The sequence below is a fragment of the Vicugna pacos genome, chromosome 22 (assembly GCF_048564905.1).
Source record: "Vicugna pacos chromosome 22, VicPac4, whole genome shotgun sequence".
NCBI lineage: Eukaryota > Metazoa > Chordata > Mammalia > Artiodactyla > Camelidae > Vicugna > Vicugna pacos.
In genome coordinates, this window is record NC_133008.1 from 21,415,308 (window position 1) to 21,436,404 (window position 21,097).

General features: G+C 44.7%; 1 protein-coding gene across 5 annotated transcripts in view; it reads right to left on the reverse strand.

The window, feature by feature from the left end:
* Nucleotides 1-374: 374 nt before the first annotated feature.
* Nucleotides 375-21,097, reverse strand: part of PGPEP1 (pyroglutamyl-peptidase I) — a 31,697-nt gene continuing 10,974 nt past the window's right edge. For 2 of the 5 annotated variants that reach the window (XM_072947369.1, XM_072947368.1), the window contains 3 exons: nucleotides 13,122-13,238; nucleotides 7,840-8,072; nucleotides 2,597-5,007 (listed from right to left, as the gene is read on the reverse strand). In XM_072947369.1, the coding sequence (XP_072803470.1) occupies nucleotides 4,815-5,007; nucleotides 7,840-8,072; nucleotides 13,122-13,238 (543 nt within the window). In that variant the 3' untranslated portion in view covers nucleotides 2,597-4,814. Of the gene's footprint in view, nucleotides 498-2,596; nucleotides 5,008-7,838; nucleotides 8,073-10,294; nucleotides 10,420-13,121; nucleotides 13,239-21,097 lie in introns of those variants that run through there. The other 3 variants (XM_072947371.1, XM_072947372.1, XM_015235016.3) reach the window with 3 other exon arrangements.

Here is a 21,097-nt window from a genome sequence, read left to right on the forward strand (position 1 = left end):
TGACCATGGACAAGTTACTCAACATCTCTGTCCATCAGAACAAAGGCAGTGGGTTTGAAGGAAGAACAACACACAGTGGAGAAATCCTCTCATCATTCTCATCCAGCGCACTCACAGCAGCCACCACAAACCGAGCACCAGGTCACCCACCAAGGACAGAACTACCAGTGATTCGGAGCCCTCTCTGCCAGCCGATGACCCCAGGCTGAGGGGGACCCTGGTGGACACCAGCTTCTCACAAAGACACACAAGAAACCACATAGTTCAACTGTTTATTTGCTTTCTGAGGTGTCAAGTTTGGGGTCTCCCAGGGCCCAGACCCTAGCAAAGCCTGACAGACCCTTGCCCGGTCTGGGATCCCAGACAGGGGGGTTTCAGACAAGGCACTCACAGGAGTCTCCCCGGGGGGTCAGGGAGAAGCCACCCCGAGGCTGCAGGGGCTGGACTCTCCTTTGGGGACAGGACACAGGGTCACCTTCAGCAGGAAGGGTTTTTCCAAGAGAGAGATTTGGGACAAGATACAAGCCTGAGCTGTTAAGGGAGTCCTGGAAACATGCCAGGTACCCTCTGGGCAGGCAGAAAGCCAACTCTGCTTCCCAAGGTCCAGATGGGGCCTCCTGCAGCATCCAGCCAGGACTTCGGAGCAGAGGGCACAATTTCAAAGCTACTTTCTCTGGGATTTTCCTCAGACAAAGTGTGTAGGACACAGAAGCCTGTGATGAGCTTGGGTGAGCCTGTCCCGGGCAGTGGGGGGCCAGGGCCACCTCCCAGAGCCTGAGGGTGCTTCTCTCTTTCCTGTCCCGTCCCCTTTCTCTGTGACCCGTGTGTACCAGAGAGGCAGGCACTTCTGTGGATCTCTGGGCAGTTGAAGGGAAAGCCTGAGTGAGGAGGGGGAGGAGGGGAAATGGATTTTAAGTAGGGGGAGCAGCTGGGCCTGGACTGGGGCCCCTCGAAGTCTGGGAGCCCCCCAAACTCAGCTTGTGACAACTGTTCCTGAACTGGAGGACAGGATCTCTTAGCAGGTAAGCCCAGCGTCCCCCCAGAAACTAACTTTCAAAGTGTATATTATGGCAAATGCCCTCCCCTCTCAACAGCCATTCTGCGTAGGGTCTAAGGGGACCCTGGCCTTTAACGCACTTCCTCACTGTAAAAATGGAGATGTTTTTCCTCCCAATGGCAGCCCTGGTCCCTTAAGAGGCACTTGTTTGTGGAGAAGGGAAATTTAATCTGAGAAATAAGAATAAAGCCCTTTTCGGCTCCTCACAAGCCTGTGGGTGTCATGGCATTTGTGGCCACAAGGGGTGACCTGAAAATGAGGTGGCTTACCTCAACCTGTGTGACCACCATCAGAGCCCCACGCTGGCTGCAGGCTCATGAGGGTTTCCAGTGGTCTCAGGGTGGCGGCTGAGGCCTCAGAGAAGAATGGGGCTTTGTCCCACCATCCCTGAAGGGGACTTTTGGGTTCAGACTCTCCAAGGGGCGGAGAGTTCAAAGGTCAACAGTCTAGACAGTGGCAGCAAAAAAGAGCCCAATGTGGTGGGCAGCTTTCCAGGAGCAACTCCCCTCCCCTGCCCAGTCACTCCCTGCGGGGCACAGGCTTGCGGTGTATACAAACACACACACACACACACACACACACACACACCAGCTGGCCTGGCTTCCTGGCAGAAACTTTGAAGATAACAAAAAGGCATCTTGAGTATACTTTTCCAGTCGTCCCCTTGAGCAGGCCCTTTCTGTTCTAGAAGTTTTCATGCCAGTAAAGAGCAGGGTAGCTGAAAACTATTTTCCTGGTGGAAGCTATGGCAATTTGATCTTTCCCCAAAGACCTGGCACTGACTGGGAAGTCATGATTTCTGCCTCCCTGCCCCCACCCCACCGCCCCACGGCCCTGTCTCTCTCAATGGCCAGGGGACCTCAGTTGTTCCTTGATTTGGACCAGGTGAGCCAGGTGGCACCACGCCCAGTCCACCAGCTGGAGTTCCTGCTTCTACCCACCTTTCTTTCTATCCACTCTGTCTTATTTCTTTTCCAACTACATACTCAGGCACAGACCACTGACCTTCTTCTTGGTGGGGGGGCGGTACCCAAAGTGGCTGAAAGAAGAATAAAGTCAAAAGGTCCGAGGCTCTGGCAACTTAAAGGAGATGCCATCACTAGTCCCCCAGATCACTGCCCCTGCCCGTCCTCCACCTCAGCATCCTCTGCAGGGGCTCACCAGAGGCCCCTCCTTCACCTTCCCATGGCTCCAACCCCAGCATCACTTCTCACCTTTCCCCCATCAGCCTTCCCATCACATCCCTCAGCCCATCCTTCTACACTCACTGCACCCACCGCTTCTGGCATCGCTCACCTACATACCTACAAGCTGCACTCACATCACAAACCTGTCCCTTTCCTTGTTCTGTGCCCGCCACAGTCTGAGACTCTGAAATGGTAAGGGAGAAGGAATGCGACCAGCCACACCCCCACCTTCTCAGACAAGGATGTTTTAGTCCGGGACCCAACAAATGCAGACAGACACACCATGGAGTGAACAGATGAATTTGCCCAAAAGAAAAAGATAAAAATAATTAAAACAGGAAAATTAAAAAGCTGGCAGGGAGCGAATGAAATGTTTAATGACTATCTGATTAAATAAAAACAAGCAATATGCTCTGTATCGTGAACAAGGACAGGGTTCCAGCTTGACTTGATGAGGAAATCTAAAACCATTGCAGGAACATAAAAATGACACACACACACTCGACAATGGTCAGACAATAAGTTATATCTCTAAGTCGCTAAATCACACGGTGCTTTAAACAGGGAGAAATGAGGACAAAAGAAAGATAAAAATGCAGAGTCTGGGGATGGTGTGTCTGGGTTCCAGCTAAGCTCAAACCTGGCTCACTTCCAGTTCCCCCCTCCCCTCTCCAATTTGCCTGGATCCATTTCCTCCTCAGAGCCCCACAGATCAGACCTTTAGGGAACCGAGCTAGACAGAGCTTGATGTCAATCTGAATAAGACATCTGGCGGACCCTCTGGCTTTGAGCCTCCCATGTTCAAAAGAGCCACAACCTCTGCTCACAGAAGCCAGCTGAGTGAGTAAAAGCAATGATAACCCACATTCCAGATTTCTCAAGAGACAGCAAACTAGGACTGGGGATGTGAGGGAGGCATTTCTGGCAGAGGGAGGGCTGACTTGGGGGTTCCTGATCATTTCACCCTGCCAGCCACCATCCACGCTAACTGCCACATGCTGACCCCAAGTCACCCACCTGCACACATTTCCTCCCACCCAGAGAAAGTCCAGGACTCAGAAATGCATTTAACTCAGAAACCCATTAACCTGGTTTCCAAGCAACACAGCAGCTCAGCAGAGGCAAGAACTACCCTGGGCATCAGAATAGGAGGTAAAGAGGGTGAGTGTTTAAGAAAACAAAACAAAACAAAACAAAAATCTCAGCTGTTTTCAGAAGAACTCCGTGCTAGGAAACACCAACAGGATCCAAACAGCGTCAGATCCCTGCATGCCTTACACTTAGGGAGATGATAAAACTGTGTGTTCTCCAAAAAATAGAAGACTATTTCCCAGACATGGATTTTCCTCATGGTTGCTGCTGCCACTCCCTCTCTCTGATGGGTGTCAAGGTCCAGGTGAACTCAGTTGCCTCCTGGGGGTTGTGACTCTCATTCCTGGCTAGTAAATTCCAAGTCACCCCAGGGAGTGAGATAAAAATTTACCTAGTCCTGGGTCCCAAAACCATCTACATAAAAGCCTGCTGGCTGCCCTCCTGTTCAAACACACCAGCACACATGGAGCTCAGCCCCCAGACTCCCTTTTGGGCACCCCACTGCTGAAGGAAAACAAGAAGCTGGTCCCCAGCACCAAAACTGAAAATCCAGGCCAGATGTGGGGTAGGTTTGCAGCTGCTACGCATTTCTACGTGTTAAGAAAAAAAAGTCATGTGCACGTTGAAATGACAGTCTGCCTTCCCGCTGGCACCCAGCTCTGGAGGCCCTGTGGGTACAGCACACAGCTCGGTTGTTGAAAGGATCAACCAACTCTTTCAATCTCCTGGGGCAGCAGCCACCCAGCCCCTCCCTGTGTTCTGGCCATGGGCCAGCACCCACAGCCCCCAGCGAGGGGATCTCAGTGTCAGCCCCCAAACAAAGATGTAGGTCCAGTGTTTGCGGCAGGAGGCAGAAGGGGCCACACCCCACAAAAGACACTTCTGTGTTTCGCTAGAGCCCACGTTTTAACCAAAGGGAATATAAATTACTCTGTGCCCAAACTAGTGCTATTGTTTTTAAAAAGAGAATAAAAAAGAAAGAAAAGAATCCATGACACATCCCAAGGCAGCCCTAGTCGGGGAAGTCCAGGCTGTTGGGACATAGATCAGGGTAAAGACTCTTCATAAAGCTTTTAAATTTTGGCAAAACCAGTCCCAGACAGAGGGAACTCCGGAATTCCTCCAACACAGACTTAGAAAAGCAGGTGGCCCCAGCCATGGGATTGCAGAGTGGAGCGCCACCTGATTAGGGTCCTCTGCAGAAATCAGGACCTCAGGACCTCCTGGCTTCCTGGCTGCCACAGCTGCATCCCCAGAGGCAAAGAGAAATAGATGGGAAAAAAATCTCCAGCTGCCCCCTTCAAATCAACTGGTGCTTTTGCAGAGGGAACGGGAGAGGAAGTGAGTGCTAAGTTGGCAGATTCCATTCAAATTGGATCCCCAGCTGACAGGCTTGTCGTTTCAGGCCAGGCCCCTGCAGGGGGACGTCTCTCCCAGGGTCCCTGGCGGGATATGGTCTTGGGAGGCCTGAATGGCTCTCAGTGTTTGTGGCAACAGTTGATTTTGTCTTCTGATTGCTCCAGGACGTCCAGCATCTCCTCGATGATGGCCTGAAGCGCCCTACCCAGCTGGTCCGCGTTGTATGGCTTGCCCAGAGGGGGCACGTGAACAAAGGCTGAGCGGCCGTGACTCTGGTACAGAGAGGTATAGTAGGTGAAGTCACAGAGGTACCTAAACCACAGGGCGCAGGGGATGGGAGGGAAACCAAAACAGGGTCAGAGAGCGAATGTTCCATCCAAATGCATCGTAAGACATTCCCCTCCCCCACCAACCTCACCAGCAATCCGCACGATGGAATATTGCTTCCTCTTCCCCACGCCAGCAAAAATGAAAAAACAAAGAAACAAACAAACAAAAAACCCCAGTTACTTCAAGTGCTGGGAAAAAAAAATAGTAACTCCAAGTGCTGGTGTATATGTGGGGAAGCAGGCAGTGTGAGATGCTGCTGGTGGGGATGCCAATTGCTCCAGAGGAGGGCAATCTGGCGGGCTAGTCAAATTATAAATGCAGAGACTTTATGACCTGATGTTTCGAGTTTCTGGACTCTATCTCAGGAGCCAGCTGCACAAGGGCCCAAGAAAGATGAACAAGGTATCTGCTGCAGCATGATGAATAAAAGCAGAAAAACTGGAAGCAACCTGCCAGGGTCTGAATGTTGATGGTCCCCTCAAAATCCCTCCCACCCTGTGAGGACACAGCAAGAAGTCAGCAGTCTGCAATCTGTAGGAAGGCGTTGATCTTGAACTTTACTGCCTCCAGAACTGTGAGCAATAACATTCTGTTGTTTATAGGCTGCTGGTCTGGGAGTTTTTGTTATAGCAGCCTGAACAGACTAAGACACCACCTAAAAGTCCACTGACAGAGGAGTGGCTTAATAAACTCTGTTCATCCACACAGTGGAATATTATGCAGCCATTTACAATGTAGGCAGTAGGTCCACAGGAAGACAGAGAACTCACTAGGACCATGTTGTGTGCCCACAAGTGAAAAACGAAGAAAGGGAACTCTCACAAAAAATGCACACCATGTAACCACATCTATGTAGAACCAGAGTGAAACAGGACAAAATTTCAAAGCAGCATGCCAAGTGTCCTACATATGTATGGAAATGCGGGTGAGTTGGAAGGTTCACAACTTAAGTCTCTGATCTAACAGAGGGATTACTGGGGCAGGGGGTGGGAGAGGAGAAAGGGCAAGAGAATCTTTAATACCAGGAATGTATGAGAAAATATTCCAGAAATATCTGAGTAATTTAAAATTAATTTTAAAGAAAGACTGTTAGGGAGCAGGGTATAGCTCAGTGGTAGAGCATGTACTTAGCATGCATGAGGTCCTGGGTTCAAACCCCAGTACCACCATTAAAGTAAATAAATAAACCTAATTACCTCCCCCACCAAAAATTTTTTTAATAAATAAAATAAGTTACAAGGACATAACATGGGGAATATAGCCAATATTTTATAAGTATAGATGGAGTATAAACTTTAAAAATTGTGAATCACTATACTGTACACCTGGAACATATTCTACATCTGTAACATAACTTATGCACCTCAACTATATTTCAATTTAAAAAATAACTTTTTTTAAAAAAAGGAAAAAGAAAAAAGACTGATGGTAAATTCAGCCACTTCTTCATTCCATCAACTGAATTTGCCACATGCTGCCTTTGGGCTGGAGAAGTATACAAAGTATTGAGAGACTGAGGTACCTGGTGCTGAAAGCACACAGAACAGAGAGGTCTGGGCGGTTGGAGAAGCCTTGCCAAGGAGGAAACATGATGGAGTGAAGACTTGAAAGAGGTGTTATCAGAGGGAGGTGAGTTCTAGGCAATGGTCACGGCATGTGCAAAAGCCCTGAGGCTAAAGTGAGCTAGTGTTTTTGAGGAACAGGAGGAGGTCTGGAATATAGTGGGTAAGGGGAGAGTGGAAGCAGATGAGGATGGAGAGGTAGGCAGGGGCCAGACCACAGAAAACCTGTGGATGGTGGGGAGTTGGGATTTTATTCGAGGTATAGTGGAAGCTGCAGGAAGAATCAAGCAAGATAGGGACATCATGTGACTTAACTTAATAAAAGACCTGGTAACAGGCTGAATAGTTACTCCCCAAAATTTATGTTCACATGGAACCTCAAAATATGACCTTATTTGGAGATGTGTGTTTTGCAGATGCAATTAGTTAAGATAAGGTTATACTGGACCAGGGTAGGCCTTAAATCCAAAGACTCATGTCCTTGTAAAAAGGCCATGTGAATACACACACAGGGAAGAAGGCCATGTGAAGATGAAAACAGATATTAGAGCGAAGCATTTACAGGCCACAGAACACTAAAGGTTGCCAGTAGTCAGGCACAAGTCAGGAGAGAGGCCTACTACAGATTCTCTCTCAGAGCCTCCAGAAGGAACCAACCCTGCTGACACCTTGATTTTGGACTTGTAGCCTCCAGAACTGGAAGATAATAAATTTTTGTTGTCCTAAGCCACCAACACGGTAATTTGTTACAGCAGCCTTAGGAAACTAACAGAAACCGACTGCTTAGGGGAGAAAGACTGTCAGGGTTGGGGTAGAGGTGGCAGGAGGAACACAGGGAGGGGGCCAGAGCAACATCCATGTGGGAGATGCCAGGGGTCTGGGTGGGGAGAAGTGGGTAGATCCACATATAATGAGTTCCAGAAGCAGAATCAGTGGGATCTGTTATGTACATATACTTAGCTCTGTGCCTCATGCATGGTGAGAATTATATATCGTGAAATGCTACATAAAGTTTTCAATGTAAAAATATTATGTATAATACTGTTAAAATATCCCATGCTTTAATTAGGTTGCAAATCAATAAAATTTTCAAAAGTTTTTTTAAAAAGTGCTTAAAAAAAAAAAAGCTAAAAGAGTGCTCAGCCCGAAGAGGCAAAGTTAACACACGTGGCTTGTCCAACATCCAGCCTGGGCTGATGGACGAGGGAAACCTCTACTCACACCTACCTCATCGGGCTCCATGGTGTCTTACCTGCCGGCATCTTGTGAGATGGTCACTGACACATCCAGGCCCAGTGTAGTAACCCTCTTACATACAGCGTCCATGTCGATGATAGAGTCAATGCTTTCAGGCCCATCCTCCACACAGCATTGGGAGCCAGGGCAGAATCGGCAGTTGTCCAGCCCCTTGTAACCTTTGTTGTGCCCGCATTTCTCCAGTGTGACTGCGGTCGCCATGCCTGACACCCCCACATGTACCACAAGCTGCAGACAGATAGGCAGGGCTTAATAGGGTCTGGCAATGGGATTGAGGGGTCCCCTCAGGCCAAGGAAAGGGCAGCATCCTTGCTGGGCTCTGTATAGGATTACATGCTTTCTGACCTCTTGCTGCTGGAATAGACACTACAGTCACTCTTACAGAAAAGTATGCCAAGTGAAATACACAAGAATGTGAAATATGCAAAGATGTTCACTGCAGCTTTGTCGTTACAATCAAATAGTGGAAATGACCTAATTAGCCATTCATTAAATAAATTATAAGCTACTTTGTAGCTGTTAACATGCCGAAAGTAATTCTGTATGCAATAATCTTAAAGACATATTGCCAAATGCAAAAGGCAAGATATAACTTCCAGGAATCTCACCTAAATGTAATCAAAGAGATAATCTGTCCATGGTCACTACAGTGTTATTTATAAAGGTGAGAAAAAAACATGGAAATGACTAAGCATGCCCAATAATGGGAGAATGGTTGTATTAATAACTAAAAATTACCCTGCCATTAAAATCATGTTTAGGGAGAATTTTTAATGACCTGGGTGATTAAATGCTTGCAACAACATATTTATATGAGGCAGGATACCAAACTGAATATAGTTTAACTTCAACTGTTAATTATTTGTGTGTATGCTTGGACACAGAAGGGGCACTGTAAGAAAATACGTGAACATTTGAAATATAGGCTGACGAGCACGCTGTCCCCTATGGCAGCCCCAAGCTACGGCGCAGCACTGAGCACTTCAAATGTGGCTGTGGCACAAATTGAGATGTGTAGCCAGTGCAGAACGCACACCAGATTTCGGAGACTGGGCACAAGAAAAGAACGTACAATGTCTCATTAATAATTTTTAAGATGTTGATTACACGTTGATATACTATTTTAGAACAATGAGGTTTACATTTAAGATATTATTAAAATTAATTTCACCTATTTCTTTGTATGTTTTTTAACTGTCACTTCTAGAAAGTTTAAACTGTCCTGTGTAGCTGGCATGGTAACATCTAGTGGGCCATGATGCTCAAAAACCTAACTGGCAAGGAGTAGGAGCCCCTGGGCTGCTTTATCTGCTGCTGGATGCCTGGCATCTGCACTGTGTTATCTCACGCTCCATACACTGAATTCTGGTGAATGCAAAAATGAAATTAACAGCTGTAGTATAGAAGGTTGAATGGTGCCACTACCACCACTACCAAAAAAAGTAAGAAAGTAAGAAAGAAAGAATAAGAAAGAAAAGAAAGAAAGAAAGAAAGAAAGAAAGAAAGAAAGAAAGAAAGAAAGAAAGAAAGAAAGGGAAAGGGAAGGAAAGGGAAGGAAAGGAAAGGAAAGGCAAGGGAAGGGAAAGGGAAGGGGAGGGAAGGGAAGGAAGAGAAGAGAAAAGTCCCTGCTCTAATACCTGGAAACTGTGACAGGGACCTTATTTGGGAAAAGGGTCAATTAAGTAAAGGTCATCGTGGATTATCTGGATGGGCCCGAAATCTATTGACAAATGCCCTTAAAAGAGACACACCAAGGAGGGACAGAGAGAGCCGAGAGGAGAAAGTTATGTGACAACAGTGGCAGGGGTTAGGGTGATGTAGCCACAAGCCAAAATACTCCTGGAGCCCCCAGAAGCTGGAAGAGAGAAGGAAGGATCCTCCCCTAGAGCCTTTGGCCCTGCTGCTGCCTTGATTTTGAACTTGGGGCTTCAGAACTGTAACAGAATAAACTTCTGCTGTTTTAAGACACCCAGTTGGCAGTTGTTTGTTACAGCAGCCACGGGAAACATCCATGTGCTAAGCAGCTTAAACAGCGCATGCGTGCACACACGTCTATGCCAATTCATGTGTGTAAAGAACGCGTGAGTGGTGACAATAACCATGGTACCAGTTAACCATTACAGAGAGCTTACTATAGACCAGGAGTTCTCAACAAGGGGTGATCCAGCCCCCAGAGGACGTTTGGCAGTGTCTGGAGACATTAAGGGGTATCAACATTGAGGACACAGTGCTCCCAGCATCTCATGGGTGGAGGCCAGGAATGCTGCTCAACACCCTACAGTGCACAGCCCGGCCCATCACAGAGAATGATCCAGCCCCAGCATGGCTGAGAAACCCTAGGGGAGGCTGAGAACTGTTCACCTCCCTGCTGGCCTCCTCTCCCTCGTCCCCACCACGAATTCATGATGTTGGTACTTGTACTATTGCAATTTATAATAAGAAATATATACCTGTTCTTAATCCACTATTCCTGGCACAGAGCTCCTCATAGCCTTAGAATTTCTCAAGTGATGACAGCAATAAATGTCTTCTCTTGTTCATGAGGTGACTTTTAGGAAGCACCTAAGGATGGGGGCTGGTTGTCAGGGGAAATAACCATGTGATTAGAAGGTTAGAACCTTCAGCCCCGGCTCCCTACCTCAGAGGAAGGGAGAGGGCCTGGAGATGGAGTTTAATTGCCAATGGCCAAAGAACTAATCAATAATGCCTATGTCATGAAACCTCCATAAAACCGCTAAATAATAGGGTTGGGAGACCTTCTTAATTAGTGAACACATGAAGATTTGGGGAGAGTGGGGCACTCAGAGAGGGTGTGGAAGCTCTGTATACCTTCCCACATATCTTGCCCTCTGCATCTTTTTCATCTGGCTGTTCCTGAGTTATATCCTTTTATAATAAACCAGTAATCTGGTTTACAATATAGTAAATGGGTTTCCTCAGTTCTGGGAGCTGCTCTAGCAAATTTATCAAACCCAAGGAGGGGGGTCATGGGAACCCCTGGTCAGAAGCACAGGTGACAACGACCTAGACTTAAGATTGGCCCCTAAAGTGGAGGGCAGTCCTGTGGGACAGAGCCCTTACCCTGAGGGATCTGATGCTACCTCGGGGTAGACAGTGTCAGGAGTTGAGTTGGAGGATATACATGCTGTCCGAGAATCACATGGTGTGGGGATAACCTCACACACGCACTGAAATGGTGGTAGAATTTTAGTACGACAGTCATCCCTCAGCTCAGTATCCACAGGGGATTGGTTCCAGGACCCCCCTCCCCCACTCAGATATCAAAATCTAGGGATGCTCAAGTCTCATATAAACTGGTGTAAAAAAAATACATACATATATATATATATATATATATAAACTGGTGTAGTATTTGCATATAAACTACCGTACATCTTCCCATATACTTTATTTTTTACTTTTTGCAGTTTTATTTATTTATGTATTTATTGAAGGGGATTAGGTTTGTTTGCTTGTTTTGTTTGTTTGTTTGTTTGTTTTACCCATATACTTTAAATCATCTTTAAACAACAAGGATTTACTTTATTGCACAGGGAACTATATTCAATATCTTGTAATAGCCTGTAATGGAAAAGAATCTGAAAAAGAATACATATATATATATATATATATGAATATATATATATATATATTCAGTTATATACATAACAGAATCACTGTGCTGTACACCTGAAAGTAACACAAAATTGTAAATCAACTATAGTTCAACCAAAAAAGATCTCTTATAAACTCATTACCAAGGTATAATTTTAAAAAATCATCCCTAGGGGGTGGGGTATGGGGTATAGCTCAGTGGTAGAGCACATGCTTAGCATGTGTGAGGTCCTGGGTTTAATTTTCCACTCTCTCCATTAAAAAAAGGCAAAAAACAAAAAAATCATCTCTAAATTACTTGTAATATCTAATATAATGTAAATGCTATGTGAATAGCTGCTGGCTCAAGGCAAATTCAAGTTTTGCTCTTTGGAACTTTCTGGAATTTTTTTTCCCAAACATTTTCAGTCTGTGGTTGGTTGAATCCTGACTATATTATTATTCCCACCTATCACAGGAGACTGAGGCACAAGGAGCCCAAGGAGCTTGCCTGTGACCTCACAGCTGGTCAGAAGCAGCCTGGCCCCCAAATCCTTTTTCTTTATCCCTTTCTATATGGTGAGAAAATTTTTAAAAACATGTTCCTGCACTAGGTTTTCTTTTTAACTAGAGTAAAGCAGGTCTGCATAGATGCAGCTCATTCACAAAACCTTCAGTCACATGTGGCTAAGCCTCCAGGTCCCCCTCCATATAAAGGGGACAATTCTACTTGAGGTGCGATGGGAGGGCGCCTTAGAAAGGAAGGCTCCTCCAGCCAGTGCTGCAGAATCCAAAACAGCAGGCTAAGGTGGGAAGTTACGTGGGGTCCCCACAGGGGACCAGGACCTCACCTGTTGGAGATACCAGTCCAGGTGGGTTCCCAGGCAGCTCCTGCCCCAGGTCTTAGCCGATTCACTTGTACCTCTGGTGGCAGGGTTTGGTTCCTCTCTGTCTGGCCTCCATTCATCGTATCTGCTTAAAACCAAAGTTCCCTCCCCCAGCCATTTTCCCTCTGTGGAACCCACCCACTTCTCATTCTAGGGAGTTTGCAGAAAGGTGACACCACCCGCTGGCCACCGGAGTGGGCATGTGACCCAGGCCTCACCAATCAGAGCATTTCTTCTTTTCCAGCCAGAGTGACTGGCTCAGGGACTAGCCTGTGACCCAAGCTGGCCAATGAGAATCAGCCATAGACTTCGGGGAATTATTTGGAGAAAAGGTGTTCTCTTACTGCAGCTGAGCTGAGTTGGGAGGACATCAGCCAGTAGCCACCTGTCTTTGCCACAGCAAAAGCAGTGAGCAAAGCACAGCTGAGTGGACAAGAGAGAAGGCTGATGACACTGGGTGAGTGCCTGGATCAAGCTACATCTGAACCATACGAAAATTTGTGCTCAAGCTGGGTTGAGGTGTGTTTTGACTGTCAGTTAAACCAAACATGCCATGACTGGTACAGAACTCCAGTCAAACAGAACCAGGCTCTGGGAAGTTCCAGATGTTGCCCTCCTCACTCACCTCTGGGGGTAACCCAGGAAAGTGTGGCCCTTTGGGGGATAAGGCTGTGGCGTCAGCCATGTGATCAGGGCAGGAACAAGACCACACAAACTATCCATGCTTGGGGCGCCCATCTGCAGGTCCTGATGAGGAAGCACCTGCCCTCACCCCACTCACCTTTGCCCCACTCACCTGTGGACTGTGCTTCTCCCACAGGGCGGGGATGAGCCTCTGGACTGTCTTGTACTCCACTGGAATCTCATACACATGCAGGTCCACGCTGTCACCGAGCCCCAGCTTCTCCAGCTCCTGGAAGCAAGAGGAGAGGAAATGTTAGGGCATTTGGTAAAGGCTGCAAGGATAACTCGACCTCTGGGGATAAACTGACCTATCCTCAGAAAACAGGTGGGGCTCCAGACTCACTGTGCAGAGCAGTAAGTCATGCGTGCTGAGCTACCCTAAAGCTCCTCCCTCATCCCCTTCCTCACCCATTCGTCTCGAACTCTCTCAGCATCCCTGTGGGCTGCAGCATGACACTGTGGTCTCTGGAGCTAGGTTCCTGGGTTTGAACCCTACCTGTGTGACTTTGGGCAAGTCACTTAACCTCTCTGAGCCTCAGTTTCCTCACCTGTAAAATGGGGATAAAAGAAAGCACTTACTGCACGAGGTAGTTATAAGAGTTGAAGGAATTAATCCATACTAAGAGTTCCAAGCAATGCTTGGCACATTATAAGTACTCAAGTACTGTTGGCTACCATTACTACTGTTGTTTTTGTTGTTTGTTATTATGCCTTGTCTTTGTTATACTTGCTAAGAATTATTTATAGACTTGGTGCATGGCATGTAGCAGGGTCTCAACATACATTTACAGATGGACCCAACTCCTTAGGGAGCCTCTGTCTCAGGCATAAGGGGGTTTAAGAACATTATGAATTATATATAAAAATGGGCTGTGAAGACCCCAATGTTCATAGCAGCACTATTTACAATAGCCAAGACATGGAAGCAACCTAAATGTTCATCGACAGATGAAAGGATAAGGAAGATGTGGTGTGTACACACACACACACACACACACACACACACACACACACACACACACACACACACAATGGAATACTACTCAGCCATGAAAAGGAATGAAATAATGCCATTTGCAGCAACATGGATGGACCTAGAGATTATCATACTAAGTGAAGTAAGTCAGAAAGAGAAAGACAAATATCACATGATATCACTTACATGTGGAATCTAAAAAATGGGCATACATTTATTTTAATGATTTTTTTTCTTTTTTCTTTATGGAGGAAGGTAACTGGGTTTATTTATTGACATTTGGAGGAGGTACTGGGGATTGAACCCAGGACCTCGTGCATGCTAAGCATGCACTCTACCACTGAGCTCTACCCTCTCCCAAGGCAAACTTATTTATAAAACAGAAACAGACTCTCAGACCTAGAAAATAAACTTACGGTTACCAAAGGGGAAAAGGGGGTGTGGGATAAATTGGGAGTTTGAGATTTGCAGACATACACTACTATATATAAAACAGATAAACAACAAGTTTGTACTGTATAGCACAGGGAACAATATTCAATGTCTTGTAATAGCCTATAATGGAAAAGAACCTGAAAAAGAATATATATATATAGCCAAAAAAAAAAAAAAGGGCTATGATGGATCAGCACATGTGCACTTTTCTGGGAAAAAAGATGCTTTCCTAGGATTCTCAATGTGGCAGAGCCCAAGACTGGGCCTCCTTCCTCCAGTGGCCCAAGTCCCAGCACACAGCAGACCCAGGATGAATCTTTTCAGAGGAACAATGATTCTGGGAACCCTGGCACACACAGGGGCTGGCAGGGACGTTTGAGGATGAAGGTTTCAGCTCAATAGCAAAAACTCAGCATTCTTCATGGTAAAATTAATACTCCAAATAATGATGATCAGTCATGCTGTTTCGTATTATTCTCAGATCTCATGCAGTAGTTTGGAAATGCTACCACTGGCAGATGTTACAGAGTTCTACAGGCAGGTCTTGGGTGAAGCATTTTTTGCATCTGGCCTTGCTGAATTCACCAGAGGTGAGTTCTTGCCTTTCCTGCAGTGGCTTCAAGATTTCCTAATGCAGTCACCTTGACCTTGCCATCCATGCTGGCCCAACTCGGCACCCCATCAACTGCAGTTGCTCTGGAGAGTATCTGATGCCTGGAAAAGCAGATCCCCCCTCACCAACAGATACTTCCAAATGGCTCCGCAAAGAGGGTGTGTCGAGGTCACCTGGAGACAGGACGCCTGGAGGGTAGGCGGGGCATGGTGGGGGTGAGGTGGGGGTGGGGAATCGCAAAAGTCAACACTAGAAACTGGGACACTAGCCGTCTTGCCAAGTTTGGTGACAAGTGAGATTTGGAAGGGCCCCCCAAGAAACCCCACAGCTGGACAGACAAGATCAGAGTGCAAACCTGCTCCCCAGCCCTTGGTGGCCAGACAATGGGGGAGGAAGGCGGTTCTATTTTGTGTGAAGTCAATTAAAGGACATTTAAAACATACTAACAAGAAAGTTATATAAAATATTTCATTTCTCCCACAATCATTTTTCTTGGTCATTAATATTTTTATTCTTCATGCCCCCTTGTCATCTAAGTCTCAACTCCTGGACTGTGCAATGAGAGTCAGAGGGGACGTTCGTTAAAGGGTTTGAGGATTCAGAGACGCGGTAGGCCCAGGGGTTGCCAGCACACGACTGCGATTCCTCTGACCAAGTTTCTTTCTTTCTTTTTTTTTTTTTTTTAACATTTTTTATTGATTTATAATCATTTTACAATGTTGTGTCAAATTCCCGTGTTCAGCACAATTTTTCAGTCATTCATGGACATATACACACTCATTGTCACATTCTTTTCTCTGTGATTTATCATAATGACCAAGTTTCTTTTTAACATCATCCAACTCCTGCCACGCACTCAAGGTTTGAGGTGTTTGCTCCCTGTGTCCGTTTCCACGATTTCATCAACATTGACCCACTTTCTGCATGCTGTATGTGGCATGCTGCACACCCAGAGTGATTGCTTTGAATGGCCACGCATTAAAAACAATGGGATAAAGTGGGGAGGGTATAGCTCAGCAGCAGAGTGCGTGCCTAGCATGCACAAAGCCTGGGTTCAATCCCCAGTACTTCCATTAAAAATAAATAAATAAATACCTAATTATCCCCCCCAAATAAAGTTAAAATTAAATTTAAAAAATAATAGGATATTATAGACCACTGTTTGCTTGAGGTTTGTTGGATACACCCAAGTTTTGTTCAGGAAACTGATTTGGAGACCAAGCCCCACCTTCTCCTGTCCCACAATGCCCCCGCCTCCTGTCCCCCAAGGAAGAATCTAAAATCACATCACTCTTTCCCTGCTTCTGCCCTGCTGCAGCTTCTGTCATGATCAGAATAAAAATCCTAACTCCCTACCAGGGCTCACAAGGCCCTAAGGGGTCGGGATGCTGCCTTCTTCTCTCTCTGTCCCCATTTTTGCTACTTTTGCTCACTCTCCCCAGCACACAGCTTCCCACATACCAGGCTCACTCCAGCGTCAGGGCCTTTGCACCAACTATTCTCTCTGCTTAGAATGCTCTTCCCCTCACTCCTTAGCCTTCACATCTCAGCCTCCCTAGAAGATCTTCTGGATGCCCAGCCCACTTTACATGCTTTCTTGGCCCCACTGGTCAATGCTGTTGCCACAGCCCAGGATGTGTATACATTAGGTGCTGGTGAATGTCGGCTGGAACAAGTGAGCCACTCAAGCTTGGGCTGAGAACAAATATAGGCCAGGCAAGTCTGGGTGAGTACCAGACCCTCCTGAGGGTGTCTTACTTTCCTTAACTGTAAATGGGAGTTTGGACTTGCTGCTGGCTGGGAACCCCCTTCCCTTTTCATCCTTTCCTGCATTTAAAAGTAGCTCCTCACTATTCACAACAACCAAAAGGCAGAGACAGCCCAAGTGTCCATCAATGGATGAAAGGATATAAACAAAATGTGGTCCACCTCTAAATGGAATATTATTCAGCCACGAAAAAGGAAGCCCTGACACATGCTACAATGTGGATGAACCTTAAAACATCACGCTGAGTGAAAGAAGCTAGACACAAAAGGCTGCCTAGTATATGATTCTGATTATATGAAATGTCCAGAACAGGCAAATCCATAGAGACAGAAAGTGGTTTAGTGGTTGCCAGGGGCTTGGGAATGGGGATGGGAGTAATTGCTCACGGGAACAGGATATCCTTTTGGGATGATAAAAATGTTCTGTAACTATACAGAGGTGGTGGTTGTACAACACTGTGACTGTAATAAATTCCACTGGATTGTACACTTTAAAATAGTTAATTTTATATTATATAAGTTCATACCAATTTTTTTAAAAAGGGAAAAAGCAGCTCTGAATGGCATGGATGATGGAGGGTAGGAGTGAGGGGTGTAGGCCCTAGAGCCAGAGAACCAGCTTTGTTCCCCCTCCCTCACTGGGTGGGTGACCTTAGGAAAGTCACTCACCCTCTTTGTGCTTTTAGTTCCCTCATCTATAAATGGGATTAGCAGTAGTACCCATGTCATAGGGAGAAAAAAAATGAAACAATACACACGAAAGGCATAGTGCCAAAAAGGGCTCAACACATGTTAACTCAAACTATATTTTAAACTATACACCATCGAAAAGCACAATGCAGAATAAATTGACAATTTCTTAGCAAGGTACAATTTGCCAAGACTAAACCAGGAAGAAACAGATGATATGAATAGACCAATTACCAGCACTCAAATTGAACCAGTAATTAAAAACTTCCCAACAAACAGAAGTCCAGGACCAGGTGGCTTCACAGGTGAATTCTAGCAAACATTTAGAGAAGAGTTAACACCTATCCTTCTGAAACTATTCCAAAAAATTGCAGAGGAAGGAACACTTCCAAACTCACTCTATGAGGCCATAATCACCCTGTTACCAAAACCAGACAAGGATATCACACACACACAAAAAAAGTACAGGCCAATATCACTTATGAAAATAGATGCAAAAATTCTCAACAAGATACTAGCAAATCAACTCCAGCAATGCAGTAAAAGGATTATACACTGTGATCAAGTGGGATTTATCCCAGGGATGCAGGGATTTTTCAATATATGCAAATCAATCAATGTGATACACCACATTAACAAACTGAAGAATGAAAACCATGTGATAATCACAATAGACGCAGAAAAAGCTTTTGATAAAATTCAACATCCATTTATGATCAAAACTCTCCAGAAAGTGGGCATAGACGGAACATACCTCAACATAATAAAGGCCACATATGACAAACCCACAGCTAACATCATATTCAATGGGGAAAAGCTGAAAGCATTCCCTCTAAGATCATGAACAAGACAAGGATGCCCACTCTCACCACTTTTATTCAACACAGATTTGGTAGTCTTATCCATAGCAATCAGAGAAGAAAAAGAAATAAAAGGAATCCAAAGTGGAAACAAAGAAGTAAAACTTGACACTGTTTGCAGATGACATGATACTATACACAGTAAACCCTAAAGAAGTGGCCAGAAAACTACTAGAACTCATCAATGAATTTGGTAAAGTTGCAGGATACAAAATTAATATACAGAAATCAATTGCATTTCTATACACTAACAACAAAATGGCAGAAAGGGAAATTAAGGAAATGATACCATTTACCATCACACCAAAAAGAATAAAATACCTAGGAATAAACCTACCTGAGGAGGCAAAAGACCTATATGCTGAAAACTATAAGACATTGATGAAGGAAACTGAAGACATAAACAAACGGAAAGATATACTGTGTTCTTGGATTGGAAGAATCAATATTGTTAAAATGGCCATACTGCCCAAGGCAATTTACAGACTCAGTGCAGTTCCTATCAAATTACCAATGACATTCTTCAAAGAGCTGAAACAAAAAAATGTTGAAATTTGCATGGAAACACAAAAGACCAAATAGCCAAAGCCATCTTGAAAAGGAACGCAGCTGGGGGAGTCAAGCTCCCTACTTCAGACTATACTGCAAAGCTACAGTAATCAAAATAGTATGGTGCTGGCACAAAAACAGATACATAGATCAACAGAACAGGAAAGAAAGTCCAGAAATAAATCCATACACTTACAGTCAATTAATCTATGAAAAAGGAGGCAGGAATATACAATGGAGAAAAGACAGTCTCTTCAATAAGTGGTGCTGGGAAAACTGGACAGCTACCTGTAAAAGACTGAAATTAGAACATTCTCTAACACCATGTACAAAAATAAACTCAAAATTGATTAAAGACTTAAATGTAATATCAGATACTATAAAACTTCTAGAGGAAAACATAGGCAGAACACTCATGGACATAAATCACAGCAATATATTTTACAACCAGCTCCTGGAGTAATGAAAATACAAGCAAACATAAACAAATGGAATCTAATTAAACTTAAAAACTTTAGCACAGCTATGGATACCATCAACAAAATGAAAAGACAACCTAGAGAATGGGAGAAAATATTTGCAAATGATGTGACAGACAAGGGACTAATTTCCAAAATACACAAACAGCTCATATACCTTAATATCAAAAAAAAAAGCAACCCAATCCAAAAATGGGCAGAAGACCTAAACAAGCAATTCTCCAATGAAGACATACAAATGGCCAACAGGCACATGAAAAAATGCTCAGCATCGCTAATTGTCAGAGAAATGCAGATCAAAACTACAATGAGATATCATCTCACACCAGCCAGAATGGCCATGATTGAAAAGTCTACAAATGATAGATGCTGGAGAGGATGTGGAGAAAAGGGAACCCTTCCACACTGTTGGTGGGAGTGTAGATTGGGGCAGCCACTATGCAGGACAGTATGGAGGTTCCTTTAAAAACTAAAAATAGACTTATCATGTAATCCAGCAATCCCACTCCTGGGCATATACCTGGAGAATAATAAAATTCAAAAAGACACCTGCACCCCAATGTTCACTGCAGCACTATTTACAATAGCCAAGACATGGAAACAAGCCAATTGTCTATCTGCCAAGGGATCACTATCTAGAATGCAACTGACCCTTGAACACAACACAGGTTTGAACTGCACGGGTCCACTTACATGCAGATTTTTTTCAGCAATAAATACTACAGCACCACACTATTCGTGATTGGTTGAATCTGCGGATGCAGAACCATGGATACAGAGGAACAAGGTCTGTGGAAGGCTGACTGTAAGTTATAGATGGATTTTCCACTGTGCAGAGGTTTGGCACCCTGACCTCCAAGTTGTTTAAGGGTCAACTGTATATAAAGAATGTTTACAACTCAATAACAAACAAACAAACAAAAAACCCCTAACAACTTATTTTAAAATGGGCTAAGGACATGAGTAGACATTTCTTCGAAGAAGATATATAAATGGCTAATAAGCACACGAAAAGATGCTCAACGTTATTAGTCATTAGGGAAATGCACATCAAAATCACAATGAGATGTTACTTCACACCCACCAGGATAGCTTTAAAAAAAATGGAAAATAACAAGTGTTGGTAAGGATGTGGAGAAACTGGAACACTTGTGCACTGGCAGTGGGAAAGTAAAATGGTGCAGCCCCTGTAGAAAAATAGTTAGGTGGTTCCTCAAAAAATTAAACAGAATTATCACATAGTCCAGCAACTCCACTTCTAGTATATATCCAAAAGAATTGAAAGCAGAGTCTTGGGCAGATATCTGTACACCCATGTTCATAGCAGCATTATTCACAATAGCCAAAAGGTGGAAATAACCCATATGTCCATCAACTAAGCACTGGATAAACAAAATTTGGTATATCCATACAATAAAATAATATTCATCCTTAAAAGAGGAGGAAAATTCTGGCCTGAGCTACAGCATGATTGAACCTTGAAAACATTATGCTGAGTGAAAGAAGCCAGACAAAAGGACAAAATGATATAATTCACACAACACTGTACATCAACTATACTTCAAAAGAAAAATTAAAAATAAGTAACAACAAAACTATACGATTCCACTTAAATGAGGTTCCTAGGACAGCCAGATTCATAAAGACAGAAAGTAGAATGGTGGGTGCCAGGGACTGGAGGACGGGGATGGGGAGTGAGTCTTTAATGGGGACAGAGTT